General features: G+C 39.0%; 1 protein-coding gene across 2 annotated transcripts in view; it reads right to left on the bottom strand.

Annotated features, from left to right (window-relative positions):
* Scin (scinderin) overlaps positions 1–15149 on the bottom strand; it is a 62129-nt gene that overhangs the window by 7591 nt on the left and 39389 nt on the right. For both annotated transcript variants that reach the window (XM_074065051.1, XM_020159319.2), the window contains 7 exons: positions 12712–12804; positions 9808–9940; positions 9317–9405; positions 8354–8569; positions 5813–5934; positions 4662–4752; positions 1171–1341 (listed from right to left, as the gene is read on the bottom strand). In XM_074065051.1, coding sequence (XP_073921152.1) covers positions 1171–1341; positions 4662–4752; positions 5813–5934; positions 8354–8569; positions 9317–9405; positions 9808–9940; positions 12712–12804 — 915 coding nt within the window. The remainder of the gene's footprint in view (positions 1–1170; positions 1342–4661; positions 4753–5812; positions 5935–8353; positions 8570–9316; positions 9406–9807; positions 9941–12711; positions 12805–15149) is intronic.

The raw sequence follows: 15149 nt of genomic DNA, 5'->3' as shown, positions 1-15149 counted from the left end.
CTTTCTAACTGAGAAACAGTGGAAGCTGCCTGAGGATCGGCTGGATGAGCCCAGTTGGGGTCCCTGTGGCCACACAGGAGCGGGAAGGCCTCTCAGGGCTCAGACTCTGACCTGAGATGGGGCTAAAAGTGGAACCGCTGAGCAGGGGCAAGGCATGTGCAGAGTCTCAGGTGTGACAGTGAGCACGAGGGTCCTAGGACAGGCTTGGGCCTGTGACCTGGGGATTTGGTGACCCCATGTCCATCTCTGAGAACCTGTCTGACCATGTGCTTGTGTAGCTATGTCACTGTGTAGGACTTTCTGCATAGGTGTGGAGCTGAGTGTGATGTGTGATTCCCAGAGGACAAAGCAGAACCAGAAAGCAAGACTGAGAAAAAGCAACCAATAAAGAGGAAGAAAAGAGAATTGTGGCTATCCTGAGGCCAAGGGAAGAGAATGTGTCAAGAAGTGTCAAGAAGGAAGGGGTAAAGCCAGACATGGTGGCATGTATCTGTAATCCCAGCTACTCAGGAGGCAGAGACAGGAAAGTCAAACTCTGAGGCCAGCCCTAGCAAATGCAGGAGACCCTATGTGAAAAACAAACTAAAGAAAAAAGGGTAGAGACCTTGAGTTCAATCCCCAATATTCACCCATCCCCCAAAAGACAAGGGGAAACCACTGTGCCAAATGATGCTGCTTGACCCACCATACTGAAGAGTCAGGATAAAGGAATGAATTGTACAAGTGAGGGACATCCTTCTCTGATTTTCCCCGTGTCGCAAGTCTCCTGACCATCACCTACCCACAATTCTTCTTCACCAGACCTTCCAAAATAAGAGCTGCCTCCTGCCTTGACCAGTTCGATTTGTTTCAGTATTCTTTTTGCAATACTGAGGGTTGAACTCAGGGCTTCACCCTTGCTAAGTAAGCACTCTACCACTTAAGCCACACTTCTAGCCCTGTTACAGTATTCTTAAAGTTCATTTGTTTGGGTTCACTGCAGCCTGGTCCCTGGAGTTTAAGTTTTTACTCAACTCTCCTGCTTTCAGTGTTTTTTTTTTTTAATTGTGAACAGAGTAGTTATTATAGAAATGAATGATGTGTGCTTGTGTGGAGGCTAATATTTGCTGAAGGTCAGGTCCACTGGGAAGTGCATAACCAGGGCACATTTCACTGAATGCCCAGCATTACCTCTACAATTCTGGTGATGGATGCCAGGTTCCTCCGGACTTGGAAGAGGCGCGTAGGGGGAGCAGGTGCCTGCCCTCCTTTCTTTGATGTTCCATTCTTGTAAATGATGAGTGGTTTGTCTTTGAACAAACTCAGCAGGTGAGCAGGCTCTTTGCCTTGGGAGACACGGACCTGGATGGAACGCGCAGGGAATAAGAGAAATACAATCAAGAGTGCAGTGTTCTAAATGTGCTCTTCATTTTCCATTTTGAAAACAAAGCAAAAAATACACCAAACGTCAGGAGCAGGAAGAATGATGACTGACAGACAGTAGACATGGGTAATAATCCAGCACATCTCCCACCATCACTTAATAATCTTATGTCACCCAGACATAGCATCCATGCAACACCTTCTGCTTTTAGAAAGCAGGAAGATGTAACTTTGTCCATCTACATCTCCAAAAGAGAAACGACAAAAACAAGAAAGGGCTGGCATCTGCAACCTTATATGAAAATTACTCTTCTTCCAAGAGCACCAACATTTCAGATATTTATAGATGTACTAGATTCTCATGGGTATTGGATCTTGTGTGTTCAAATGCCTCAAAAAATAAAAACATAGAACCCTATTCATTGTTACTGTATCCTCTAAGTGTGAGATGAAGCATTAAAAGCTAGCAAAAAGGAACCAAGTATATAATTTCTGCCTTTTAACTTATATATAGAAATGGTAACAATAGCTATCTTCAATACAAGGAACTTACGCCTTATATAACATAAGGACTTTTCAAGGCACAGGAAATTGAAGAAAATAAATGGCAAATTATTTGCTTGAAGTAGTCTATTAATGTCAAATATTGGACTAGAATTTCCTATTTCTCACATAAACAATTGGTTCATTTTTTACTTAAAGAGATCAGATACAGGTCCAGTCCCATGCTTTTCATTTGTTCTGCCCTGTACTAAAATTGAACTATCTCAACTCTCAACTCCCCTGCTCTTTTTTCTAGAGGGCAGGTAGATGCAAATGAATGCATTACAGGAAGCCTAAGGAGCACTGAAAATAACTGACTTCATAAATATGTTTTAACTACAGGCATCCAAGTAAGTGTGCAGTGAATTATGAAAACATCAGTCACAGTCACGGAGCTTGGGACTTGGATTAGAGAGAGGGCTTAAAACCATTTGCTTAGCATGTCACATAACCCCAAGAAATCTTTAACTGTCAACATAAAAGCAAGGGGGCATGAAAAAATAAGAGAGAGAGAGAGCAGGTAGGTTAAATTTTTTTCAGGGATGTTTAAACTGCAGTGTGGGACATCAATTTTTTAAGCATTATTGTGAACTACTGCCATCTAGTGAAAGTCAAAAATACCATTTTGTTGTCAATTTCAGATTCAACTGGCTAACAGTTCATGGAAATCCTTTAATTAGGTAATCATTATTGTACTATGAAATAAGGAATATGTAAGGTGCATACCTTCAAAGTTTTTCAATAAATTGGCGAGAAACATGTTAAGGCTCAACTAAATGGCAAAGATGCATCAGTTCTCAGCGGGAAATCAATATATTTCATGAGGAAACAGAGTTGAGTACACTTAAAGAATCCAAGCATATTATTAATTAACATTAATGTTATCAAGTTAATTTATTAAAAATCATTATACACATTTAGAAGACATCTAACTTGCCTTAAGTATTTACTAGCAGTGCAAACCACTCCAGTTGTAAAGACAGAGAGACAGACAAGAGATACCTAAACTAGCTATGGGGACAAGGAACAAGCAAGTGCCTCTCCTGGGGTTAGCAAGAGAGTAGACAGACACATTTCAGGTTTAGATTAAGGAATTAAATAAGCAAACACCAAGAATTTCCTGTGTTTACTAATATCTGCTGCTGAAACAAGCAGCAGATACTCCAGCATAAATGGAGAAGAAGCAGTTGAACTTGAGAAGAGGAAAGAATGCTTGATGAGGCTAGAAACAGCCTCCTAGACACAGTGACAAGATCCAGAAGCAAGCATTGATATTGTCTGTTTGTAATAAATATGTCAAATATTATCTCTTCCCATCCCCTTCTCTCTCTTTCTCTCTAAAAAGTTGGCTCATCTATATTTATATGGAATTGTAATTTTGGATTTGGGTTCAGTCATTTTCTACAAATTATTTTTTTCATTTTCAGAAATACCCAAATAAATACTCACTTCTCTCCTCACTCACATCAATCTTTCCCTTCCCCTTCTGCTTCTTGTTTCCCTTATTTCTTCCTCAAGACTCTCTCCCCACTCTTTTCTGTCTATTTTCTCCACTATCTCTCTTTTCTTTTTCTCCCTTCCCTTCCCATTTCTGTCCTTCTCTTCTCCTTACTTTTGGATGTTAGGCTTTGTTTCAGTCAAGATCTGTAACCTACAAGTAATGATCCATTACCACTTTCAAGGTTAATTTCAGTTTGCCTGTGCAAAGCCTAATTTATGAACATTTATGATTTGAGAACACATGAACTATTGTTCGACTTTTTTACCTATTAACCAGAATTATTCATCTGCGCTTGTTCTATACTATTGTATTTATTTCCCATTGCTTCTGGAACAAACTACCACACACACATTTATTATCTTACAATTCTGGAGGATGTTAAGTCTGAAATGGGTTATCAGGCTAATTGAGTCATTGGGCTAAAATCTGAGGAAAGAATTTAGTCACCAGACTATCATCAAGCCATTGCAGGGCTACATTGCTTTCTGGAGGCTCTACAGGTGAAGTCTTTCCCTTGGCTTTTCTAGAGGTTGCCCACATCCCTTTGCTGGGGGCCCCCTCCTCCTTCAAAGCCAGCAACTGCCAGCTGAGTGCTCCTCATTCTGCACCCGTCTCACTCTGCTGCTTCCCCGGTTTATTCCTAATGACCTGGTGATTAGACTGCACCACTTACTAACCACAGATTAATCCGCCATTTTAAGGTCAGCAAATGAACAACCACTACCCCTCTTATAACATAACACTTTCGCAAATTCCTCAGGTGTAGGATCTACAAGTATGGGGACCATTGTTCACCTATCAGAATTGTTCAACAACAGCTGGAGGTAATAACTGTTTTAATGCCAAATGACTGTCATCAACATATGGTATGATTCTAAAGGGAAGATCCTTTGGAACTCTTAAATAGGTTAATCTTTTCATTTTTATTTTGCTTTTGTGCACTTTCTCTTATTCAGAATGTGAGAACACTAGTATGGTATGAGGGTAGGAATATTTAAATTCAAAAATAAAAAAGGAAGTTAATGTCAAGAAAATGTTGAATTCCCATCTTAATATGGGAAGGGAGCATTAGCTAGAAATTAAGCTGGCAGAGCTGGTCCTGATGATGCATATCTGTAATCCCAGAACATGGAAAGCTGATGAGGAGGATGGAGAGTTCAAGGCCACCCTGGGCAACTTTCTCAAGAAAAAAAGAAAAGAAACTGAACTACCAAAATTTGAATTTGTGTGACTTTGAGGGTAAAAATATCCCAACCTGCACAGCCTGCCCTCCAAGGGACCGATCCAACTGAACAGTCAAGAATGCAGATGTCGTCAGCTCATCTCTCGTGGCATTTGCTCCTTGCCTAGAGAAACGACAGTAACATAATTGAACTTGTACTTAAGTTTTAACCCCTACTCAACGTAGACATTTCAAAAGGAGACTTAACTTATTGTGAATGATCAAGAAAAAACCAACTGTTTTGACATGACAGGAGCCATCAAAACTATTGCTGGTTTGAAAGTACTAACGCTGAACCTTGAATTGTCCTGTTCATTGTTCTAGAACCAGATACAGCAGGCATTTTTATCTCCATTTTAAAGAAAGTGAGCCTTACAAAAGACCAAAAATCGTATGTTCTCCCTCATATGTGGACATTAGATCAAGGGCAAACACAACAAGGGGATTGGACTATGAGCACATGATAAAAGCGAGAGCACACAAGGGAGGGGTGAGGATAGGTAAGACACCTAAAAAACTAGCTAGCATTTGTTGCCCTTAATGCAGAGAAACTAAAGCAGATACCTTAAAGCAACTGAGGCCAATAGGAAAAGGGGACCAGGAACTAGAGAAAAGGTTAGATCAAAAAGAATTAACCTAGAAGGTAACACCCACGCACAGGAAATCAATGTGAGTCAATGCCCTGTATAGCTATCCTTATCTCAACCAGCAAAAACCCTTGTTCCTTCCTATTATTGCTGATACTCTCTCTACAACAAAATTAGAAATAAGGGCAAAATAGTTTCTGCTGGGTATTGGGGGGGGGGGAGGGAGGGGGCGGAGTGGGTGGTAAGGGAGGGGGTGGGGGCAGGGGGGAGAAATGAACCAAGCCTTGTATGCACATATGAATAATAAAAGAAAAAGAAAAAAAAATTTAAAAAAAAAAAAAAAAAAAAAAAGAAAGTGAGCCTTAGCTCCTTACCGAACTTAACTAAGTGATCTTGTCTGTCTGACTCTAAGTTGCACCTGTCTATTTTGGGGAAACCACCCCATAGTGAAAACAATCCATCTGAGTAGTGCATGCATCCTACACAGCTCACTGGGGTGACTGGAGGATGGCTCTACCCTGAACTGCATGGACTTAATAATGTGGGCCATACCTGGCCCCTGTGGAACCTGAGCTCTGGTGGACAAGGTACACTCACCACATGTAGATAACCTGTCCTCGGGGGTAGGTGTAGAGGATAATGTAGCAGTCACCACCATAGAATTCACCATATGAGTTTTGGTCAATTTCAACCCTACCATTGCTTTCTACACGCCAGATCTGAAAGAAATGGAACATTCGTACTATGTTAAAATTTTCTTGATCTAATGATACTTGTCACAGGCTTAAAATAACTTTTAGTTTAAATCTATTATTTAAAAACTCTTTTATGCTGTTTTTCTAACTAGTTTACAAACCAAGAAAGAAAGGTGATCAATTTGGCAATTTGTTGCTTTCTCAAGTACTTTGATTTATTTTGCTTTTCCACAATATTTAGTTCAGTTCTGACCCTGCTAATTAATAAATATCTATTATTTGATCAGCTACTGAAAATAACATGACATTCTGGTGGAATAACAAACTGCAATCTTCAGCCCAGAAATACATCTCATAACTTTACAATAAAATTTTTTCATCTGTTGTAAAATGTTTTTTCTTTCTTCTCAGTGTTTTAAGGCATGAGACTGTTATTTTCCAAGGCAAGAGCTGATAGACTGTGACCGAATAAGAATTCTGCTTCAATTCAATGGTCCCTACAAGATTCAGGTTGAAGCTTAACCCCAATGTGCTAGTGTTGGGAGGTAGGCCTCTTGGGGGGTGATTAAGTCATGACGATGGATATAAGGGTACTGATTCTCTATATAAAGGACCCCAGAGAGTTCTCCAGCTCCTTCTCCACCATGCACAACACAGCATAAAGAAGTTGTCTATGAACTAGGAAGAGAACCCTGACCAAACACTGAATCCATCAACACCTTAATTTTGGATTCCCCAGCCTCTAGAACTGGGAGAAGTAACTGTTTGTTGTTTAAGCCCCCAGAGTATGATTATTTTTTTATAACAGCCTGAATAGACTAAGACAGATGCCAATAAGACAACTTCCATTTTTAAAAAAGGACCATCCAGGCATAAAACTGAAAAGATATGACAGGGGATAAAAGCAGTCCTACCTCCTCATCTTCTTCACAGACTAAAGGCACTCCAAGTTGAAGAGATGAGAGTTGCAGATGAAAGAGGAAAATAACCAGCAAGAGGAGGCCAGGCACTGTGTGTACAGCACATGGTGCACCCTCCTGCCTGGATTCTGGGCAGCACTTGGCCTTGAAATATGGAGTGAGACATTGGAGGAACAATGCAGTGCTTCTAGAAAAAAGCCTTCCTGTGCCATGTGGTGAGCAAAGGGGCCAGCAGCATAGCCTTGCCAAACCCAGGAGTCTAAAGACAGTCACTGGATTTCAGCAACACAAGCATGGCACAAGAGGACATCTTGAAGAAGGTGTGGCAAGAGATGGAGGTGGCATCTGAGACATAGCTGGAGATAAGGAGCCACCACATCTGTAGTGAGTGCCCTCTGGCCATGTTGCCTGTGCTGAGATCCAGAAAGAATGTGTGACAGGAGACAGACTCAGACCCAAAGTTGATATCCCTTTGGTGGCAGCTGTGAGGGACATTCATGCCCTTCCTTTGTCACTTCCCAACCCCCATGAAGCTGAGAGCCATACTTTTATTTCTTTGAAAAGAGAAAAAAAAAATGTCTCCAAATTTCTCGATTATTTAGTTTGGTCTCAGCACTGTGGTTAATCCCTAGAAATACAGGTCTTTGAGGACCTGAAGAGAAGGCTAGGAGAAATTTGTAGGAAATTTAGTTACATGATAAATCCTGTGAAAAACGTCACTTCTGAGATGAGCACTAGGAGAAGCCAAGGAAAAGCTTCTCAGAAGAGGAATGGTTTGTGTCTATACTGAGTTGTCAAGGACAGTGAGAACATTAGCCAGATGGCGAGGGGAAATTAGTCTAGCCCTCATGGTGCTAGAAGGTGAAGCAGAAAGGGAGCAAAGGTCAAGTCACCAAGCATTCATAAGCCTAGCTGACAACAGACATTTTCAGGAAACCTGGAAAGGCATGAAAATATTTCAGAAGGAAGTTAACATCATCCAGTTCTCCTTAAGTTAGACAATTAAAAAATGGTTTGAGTATGAAGAGATTTGAATTAAAATGATGAGGGTATTTTTAGCAATATTTTAATCTAAAATTGAATAAATCAGCAAACACAATTTGAATCCTTTAAAAAAAACTGTTTGTTTTTCTTTTTTACCACACACACATATTCATTTTGCTTTCATAAATGCCTCCAATACGCGGAAGAAGGAAAAACTTAAGGTAGTTAGTACATTCAGAGCAACACTCCCACTAGACTACACCAGACACAGGCTTTCTAAAAGTGAGGCTGTTCTGGACCAGGAAGAAAGATGGCCAACTTCCACACCAGGTCTTTAAATAAACCACATATAATTTCTTGGGATCTCAATACACATGTATAAAATGGACAGTAAAGATCAGACAGTATCTCTTCCAACTTTACCTTCCATCATTTATTGCTAAGGAAAGTTCACATTTTAAACTGTTTGAGGTTTCCTAAAGTTATATTCCCACACATACCAGCATAAATGGGTTCCATACAAACAAGTATGTAAATACCTCCACTTCACCAGAACCATCGTCCACCATGTTGTGCTGGGCTGCCATCTGTGGAGAGCTGTGCAATTGTGAGGCATCAAATGGAATTTGTTGTACCCGAGCCACTTTCTCTGTGACATATACTTTCCCAAAGCCATCACTCTGATCTTTATCTTTCCAGTCCTGAAAGAACTGTTTGAAGATTGGTGTTTCACCTCCTTCCGGAAGAACCTGAATCTGAAATTTTAAATAATAATAGTAAATAGGAAGATAAGAGATCAAAGATAAACAGAGGTGGAGAAAGAAGTGAGGAAATGAAAAGAGTGTCCTGGTTCCTATGATTACAGACATAAATTTAGAAATTTGTAAAGGTAAAACAATCCAACTTAACCATACTTTTTCTTACAAGTAAAGCAGTTGCCACTGAGTATGAATGATAAGAGATAAGAATAAACTTCTTTCATATGTTACCATGGCAGTCAAATGAATTTCTCTAAATAAGGTTCACAAAAGATCTGTGACCTGGAGGAAATCATCTGATTGTGTTCTTGTGATAGGACAAAAAAAATAAAAGGGGTAAATGAGGATGAGAGATTCATAAAGGAAAGAAAGTACTAGCCAGTATCTAAGCTGATCTTAATGAAGATAAGTCCACACAACTTGCTCTGAGGAATAAATGGTAAGTGTTCTTAGCTACATCAACTGTGGTTGATTATCTGGAATTAAAGGCTAAGGAGGAAACAAATGGGCCTTTTCTCATCATGCAGCCCTATAGAAGTTCTGACTTCCAGTTTTTTCAAAATTCTGTCACCATACAAAGTAGTGGGGACATATGACACAAGATTGCTCATGCTCCAGTGGAGAACGACTTCACACACAAATATACATTACTTTGAAGCAAGTTTTTCACAAAGCAAGTTTTGTGGAGATGTCATGACTCCCATGTTTATAATTTTTTTCTAGCCAATTGCTTTTTGCACATACTTGGGTATTGGTGGAATAATTCATTTGCTGTAGAAATTCTTCAGCTGTCTTCATCGCAGCCTTCCTCTCCTGGGGATTAGCATCTTTACCTACAATAAAAGGTAAATTAAAGAGACAAAATTTCAGACAGGGAAGATATTATACGACTAAGAAATATCTGTATATCAAAAATAAACATGATTTCATTTTAATATAGCAAATGAGAATGGCAAAACTTCCCTAGTACATTAAATATATTTAGTAACACAGAAATGAACAGTATTTATATAAAAAAAGTCTTTTAATATCACCTAAATGCTTTCTGTAACTCCATAGTCCCTGCTAAATGATGGGGGTAGGAGGAACACAGATGCATTTTAGGTGAGATATTTACAGATCGTATCTCAAAAGGTAGGCTTTTTTTTTTAATTAAAAAAAAGATGTTTTCTTTACCTTCTCGAGGAACTATCATAAATCTGAAATGTAGCAACAATGTCAATGGCATCTTTTACCTTTCCACACAAAAATTTGTTTTGCAGCACCATGGTCCAAAATAAAGCACTCTTCAGAAAGCAGCATGGCCATGGAGAAGGGGTTTTCCTCCGCCACCACCGTCACGCTCATGGATCCACTTGCATCTGAAACCTAACAACAACCACGAGCTCCACTGTTTCATTTTGGGAGGATATCAATGCTCAGCAATTACATTATGGTGATTGTCACACAACTCTGTAAATGTACTGAAATTGAATTGAGTACTTTAAGAGCATAAGTTTTGCAGTATATATTTTGCTATATTATATATTATAAATATATAATATCTTAATAAAACTGTTTCAAAACAAAGATTCGGTAAGTTGAATTATTCCCCAAAAGTTTTTTTTTTTTTTAAAGTCCTTTGAGGGTAAAAGAACCACTAATAAAATGCTAACAGCTGAGCACCAGTGGCTCACACTGGAATGCTGGCTACTTGAGAGGCTGAGATGGGAAGGACCACAGTCCAAGGCCAGCCTGGGCAAATAGTTCGTAAGACCCCCATCTCCAAAATAACCAGAACAAAATGGTCTGGAGGTGTAGCTCAAGCAGCAGAGTGCCTGTTTTGCAAGTGCAAAGCCCTGAGTTCAAACTTCAGTCCCACAAGAAAAAAAAAAGTTAAGCTCTGACACTCTCACTAAAACATCAGAAATAATGGTGACGGTAACAATGTCTGAGGTTTACGGAGATGCTACGTGTACTAACCATCATGTGCTGTGGATTTTAAGTGATAATATCTTACACTCATATACACACAAAAAGCTGAGGCGTATAAACATTGATTCAGACAGGTTACTATGTGTCTATTACATGACACTGTGTTAAGGAAGGCACTGAAATGATCTAGTTTATGCTTAGAGACATTTTCACTATAGGTCCTAAATTTTAACTGTACTTTGTAGAAATTGTCAGAGTAAATTTCTTCTATCACATTTGGAAGTAGAGCTTTCTTTTAAATTTGAAGACGGTCTTACAGAATCGAAAGTAATGTTTATGTGCCGGTTAGACCGTTAGAATGCATTGGTTTTCAGAGGTGAGCTTGTTGGTGCAATGTAGCGAGCTGCACACTTGTTAAATGCACAGATCCCAGGCCCTCCCTGTCAGTGGTGGAGTCTTGCAGCACGGGCAAAGTGTGTGTTCTGCATTTTCAGAAAGTACCCCTGGCAATTCTGCTTCCCAGTCTTTTGACCCCCAAATGATTTTCAAAGAGACTTTGTATCTAAGATTGTGCAATATGCTATAGTTCCACTAGAGGGAGCCATGATTCAAGATTAACATTTTCCCATTCAAGATTAACATTATTTAGTCCATAATACTGATCAAGAGAGAAAACAGTTTTGATTGACGATATGAAATACAAGATATTTGTTAGACTGTTGATAATAGGTTTAAGAGGGTAATGAAATCCCAAAGTATTGAGATAATTTCTGTACTGCTCATGTTAAAATTATCAGTATTTAGCAGAAGTGATAACCATATTTCCTTTGCTCTCTAAGAAGAATGAGTCCACTTCCCCATTGTAAGAGAAAGTATGTTACACAAGTTAATAACGTAGTCTTTATTTAAAATGATAGAACTTGTTACTTAAGAAGTCCGTTAGTGAGCAGCAAATAAAGCTCCTTCCTGCTGCAGATGAGAAAACTGCAAATTCCACAAAGGAGATCACAGTCCGTTCCAAATGACTTGCTTAGAAGGTTGTAAGGGGAGGGAACACCTAAAAAAAATCCCATTTTAGCAGTCTCCTTAAACTGGTGATCTTGTGGGTTTTGTCACTCTTGCCAGCAATAAAATCATAAAATTATGTAGTTGGAAGAAACCTAAGAAATCATCTAATATAATCACCCCCTTCCCTTCCTTTTCCTCCTCTCTCCCTCCCTTCTTACCTCTCTTCTCTTCTCTCTCTCTCTCTCTCTCTCTCTCTCTCTCTCTCTCTTCCCTTCTCTATAAGATCAGAAAATCTGGTCTGTCTCTTCCCTTCTCTTTTATAAGATTAGAAAATCAAGATCCAGAATAGTTATGTCCTGCCCCACAGTCAGGCAGCCAGTAATTCACCACAAAGCTCACAAGGCTCTTGGTCTCCCAGTGCCCAGGACAGGACTGGATTTACCCTGTTTCCTTCCCGATGATTGATCTGAGGGTTTAACCCTTCTGTAACAGAGAAAGCCTTTACTATGACTAAATAGAATGTTCTACATAAGGTGAAGATTTTATAATCTTATCAAGAAGTTATAAGAAAAAGCTTACAAAATGTTTTATATTACAATGGAAACATTTTATTTACTGCAATATATTACTGCAAACTTGTAGAGCAACAATATATGATTTTATGTAAGTCATACCAACAACTTCATTTGTTGTTTTTAACAAATAAAGCACAAAGTTCTGAGTTCAAACCCTAGTACTCCCAAAATAAAAAGCAATAAAAAATAATAATTTGCCAGTCACTAATGGCTCACACCTGTAATCCTAGCTACTCAGGAAGCAGAGATCAGGAAGATCATGTTCTAGGCTAGCCTGGACAAATAGTTCATGAGACTCCATCTCATCCAATAGCTGGGCTCCGTAGCACCTGTCTGTCATCCCAGCAACACCTGAGCAAAAAAGTGAGACCCTATCTGCAAAATAACCAGAGCAAAAAGGGCAGGAGGAGTGGCTCAAGCAGTAGAGCACCTGCTGAGCAAATGTGAAGCTGTGAGTTCAAACCCCAGTGCCACCAAAATAATTTTAATAAATAAACAAGAGCAAAGAACTGATTCTACCTACACACTTCTCTATAAAGCAACAAGGAGAATTATCCACTATAGCAAAGGTAGCCTCCAATACAGGCCTCCACACCACGGACAGTCTGGTAGAAACAACAGCGCCCATCACAGACAACTCACCATATAGAGCTTCGCCATCTTCCTGTTATTTATGTCTGCAATAGCGTCATCATCGTTGTCTCCATCTGGAAGCTCTGGCTTTTCCCCTAAAACCTGGAAAAGAATGAACAGTCAAAAAAAAAAAGTCCTGTCACTGAATAGAGAGGCCATTAGTCTTCTTCATGGAAGTGCTGTTGACCATCAACATTCACTTTTGGCACCAAACTGAAAGGATCCAGTGCATCCGTTATTTTAATGAGCTACACTACAAAAAAGTTGAGTTGGGTCAAGGGCTTTGTTTATGGACTTTATATTATTTCATTGGTCGGGATGCTTTGCCAGGCCGTGGGCTTGTTACCCCATTTGTGGTCTCTTAAAGTTTGATGAACCCTTAATTTGAAGAACTAACCTGACTTCTAGAGAAATACCCATGCTATCTGGTGGTGTTTTGCAATGGAAAAGGGAAGCCCAGTGAGACAACTGACGCTGCTTTCAACCAAATACTGTGCATCATTCTCTCTGTGTGAAAGCAGATAAAAAGGAAAGTAGCAGATTGGACATCCTCCTCCTAAGAAGTGGTTTCTAGCCCCTGCTGTGCCTGGGTGGTGTTGGATCAGAGTTAGGAGCTGAGTGTCGAGCAAAGTGTAGAGATGAAAAGCCCTCATCTTCTCTCAAGACAGTTGATAGAGCAGCATTTTCTGGTTTGCAAGTGTGGTTGCAGTTCTGGCTTCTCTCAGTACTTCATGGTGGGAACTTGTGGGCCTTCTGGCTCTAAGTGTGACTGACCTTGATCGCCATGCTTGGACAGGCCTCAGCACCTAAACTGTCCCCTCAGTTATATACCAGCTCTTTGGAGAAGAATTAAAATTCACATGGAACGTGGGCAGGGTAAAAGTTGAGAGTAAAACTTTTATCTTTCTTCCAGGAGGCCCCTGATGCCTTTCTAGAAGTCCTGACTACTGTAAGATGTCTCCAGGTGGCCCTGTCTGAGGACAGGGACCAGGCATTTTCTATCAAGGGTGCTTTGAACATATTTTATTTTTTAAAAGAACTATGTTTGTGAATTTTATGTATACTGGCAAGCTTTTGAAAATGTATTTAATTTTGTAATGTTTATCAATGATTTATTTACAAGCTATTTACTCAAATAAATGGAGCTGCTTACAAAAAAAAAAAAAAAGTCCTGTCACTGAAGGAAGTAGAATTTTTAAAAATAGTGTATCATTTTACATTTATAAAGACATCAATTATAAAAGTCTTAGAATTAGCATTAGCAGGCTCACACATTCCTCATCAGCCCATGGCCGTAAGGAAACAAACATTGACTTTACAGGTGACGTGAGTTTTCAAGAAAGCCAAATCCCATTTTTGAAAATGTAGATGCCCATATGAAAAAAGAAAAGGAAAAACAAAAAAACCAGGAAATTTATTAAGATGAGTTAAGATCAGTTCTGCAACAGAATTACTCCTGTGACCTCTGTTTCTAGAAACAATCTATAGTTTAATTAATTCAATATTACAGAGACTTGGATTAAGAGTTTTCAGGTAAAATATTACCATTATTGACACACCATGGAATAAAGGAAGCCCAAGATCTTGATGGCCACAGCTGGGCTCTGTTTCCTGAGGTATCCTTAGCACCTAGGACAGGGTAGGCTTGTAGCAGATGCTTTGTAAGTATTTGTCAAATGACAAGTAAATGTATTTACCTACTCTTCACATATGTGAGATAATTCAAAAGTTCAAGTACGTGTTTAGTAGAGAAAATATTTGAATCTGCTTTGAATTTTTTGTATTAGAATCTTAAAAAAGTTTATAAGAAGTTTAATTAACTCCTTAAATTATCACAAATATCACAGACCAATAAGGGCAAAAAAAGTACACTTCTTCTAAATAATGTTATTTTATAGTAATATAGAAATTCAAGAAGAGAAAACTTATCTAATAATAGTGAATTCTTTAAGTATTGTGTTTCCATTCAAAGTCCACTGTAGTATGCTATACTACATGAAAGTATTTACTGCTGATATCAAACAACAATAAAAATGTACATAAATAGTCCCTGCATGACTGCATACAGTCTCAAGTTTGGAAATGCATCACAGAACTTATCCTCCGGTAACATAGCATCTTTTTGTTTACATATGACCAATAAAATGTTTTAATTATCATACATACTTAGTAATTATAATAGAGTTTTTCCTTTTTGCTATAAGTAGAATCATATGAAAATTAAAACATTTGCAACCCGAAGCTTTTTGTTAAAATATTCGTAGTTTGGTAGATGCATGCAGAACTTATAAGAGCTGTCAAAAGTCTCCTCATGTACCCTTTTGTAATTCTACTGTAACCAAAATGATTTGGAATAAACAGTTTGGGTTAAGGGAATAAGTGGGCCAGCCTAAACTGGGATTTAACTTTTAATTTTCAGAGGGCAGTTCCCATATTAGCCAGGTATC

Source organism: Castor canadensis, chromosome 2, assembly GCF_047511655.1.
Source record: "Castor canadensis chromosome 2, mCasCan1.hap1v2, whole genome shotgun sequence".
In the NCBI taxonomy this organism is placed as follows: Eukaryota; Metazoa; Chordata; class Mammalia; order Rodentia; family Castoridae; genus Castor; species Castor canadensis.
The sequence above is the reverse complement of the archived record's forward strand: the minus strand, read 5'-3'. Positions and strand labels throughout refer to the sequence as shown.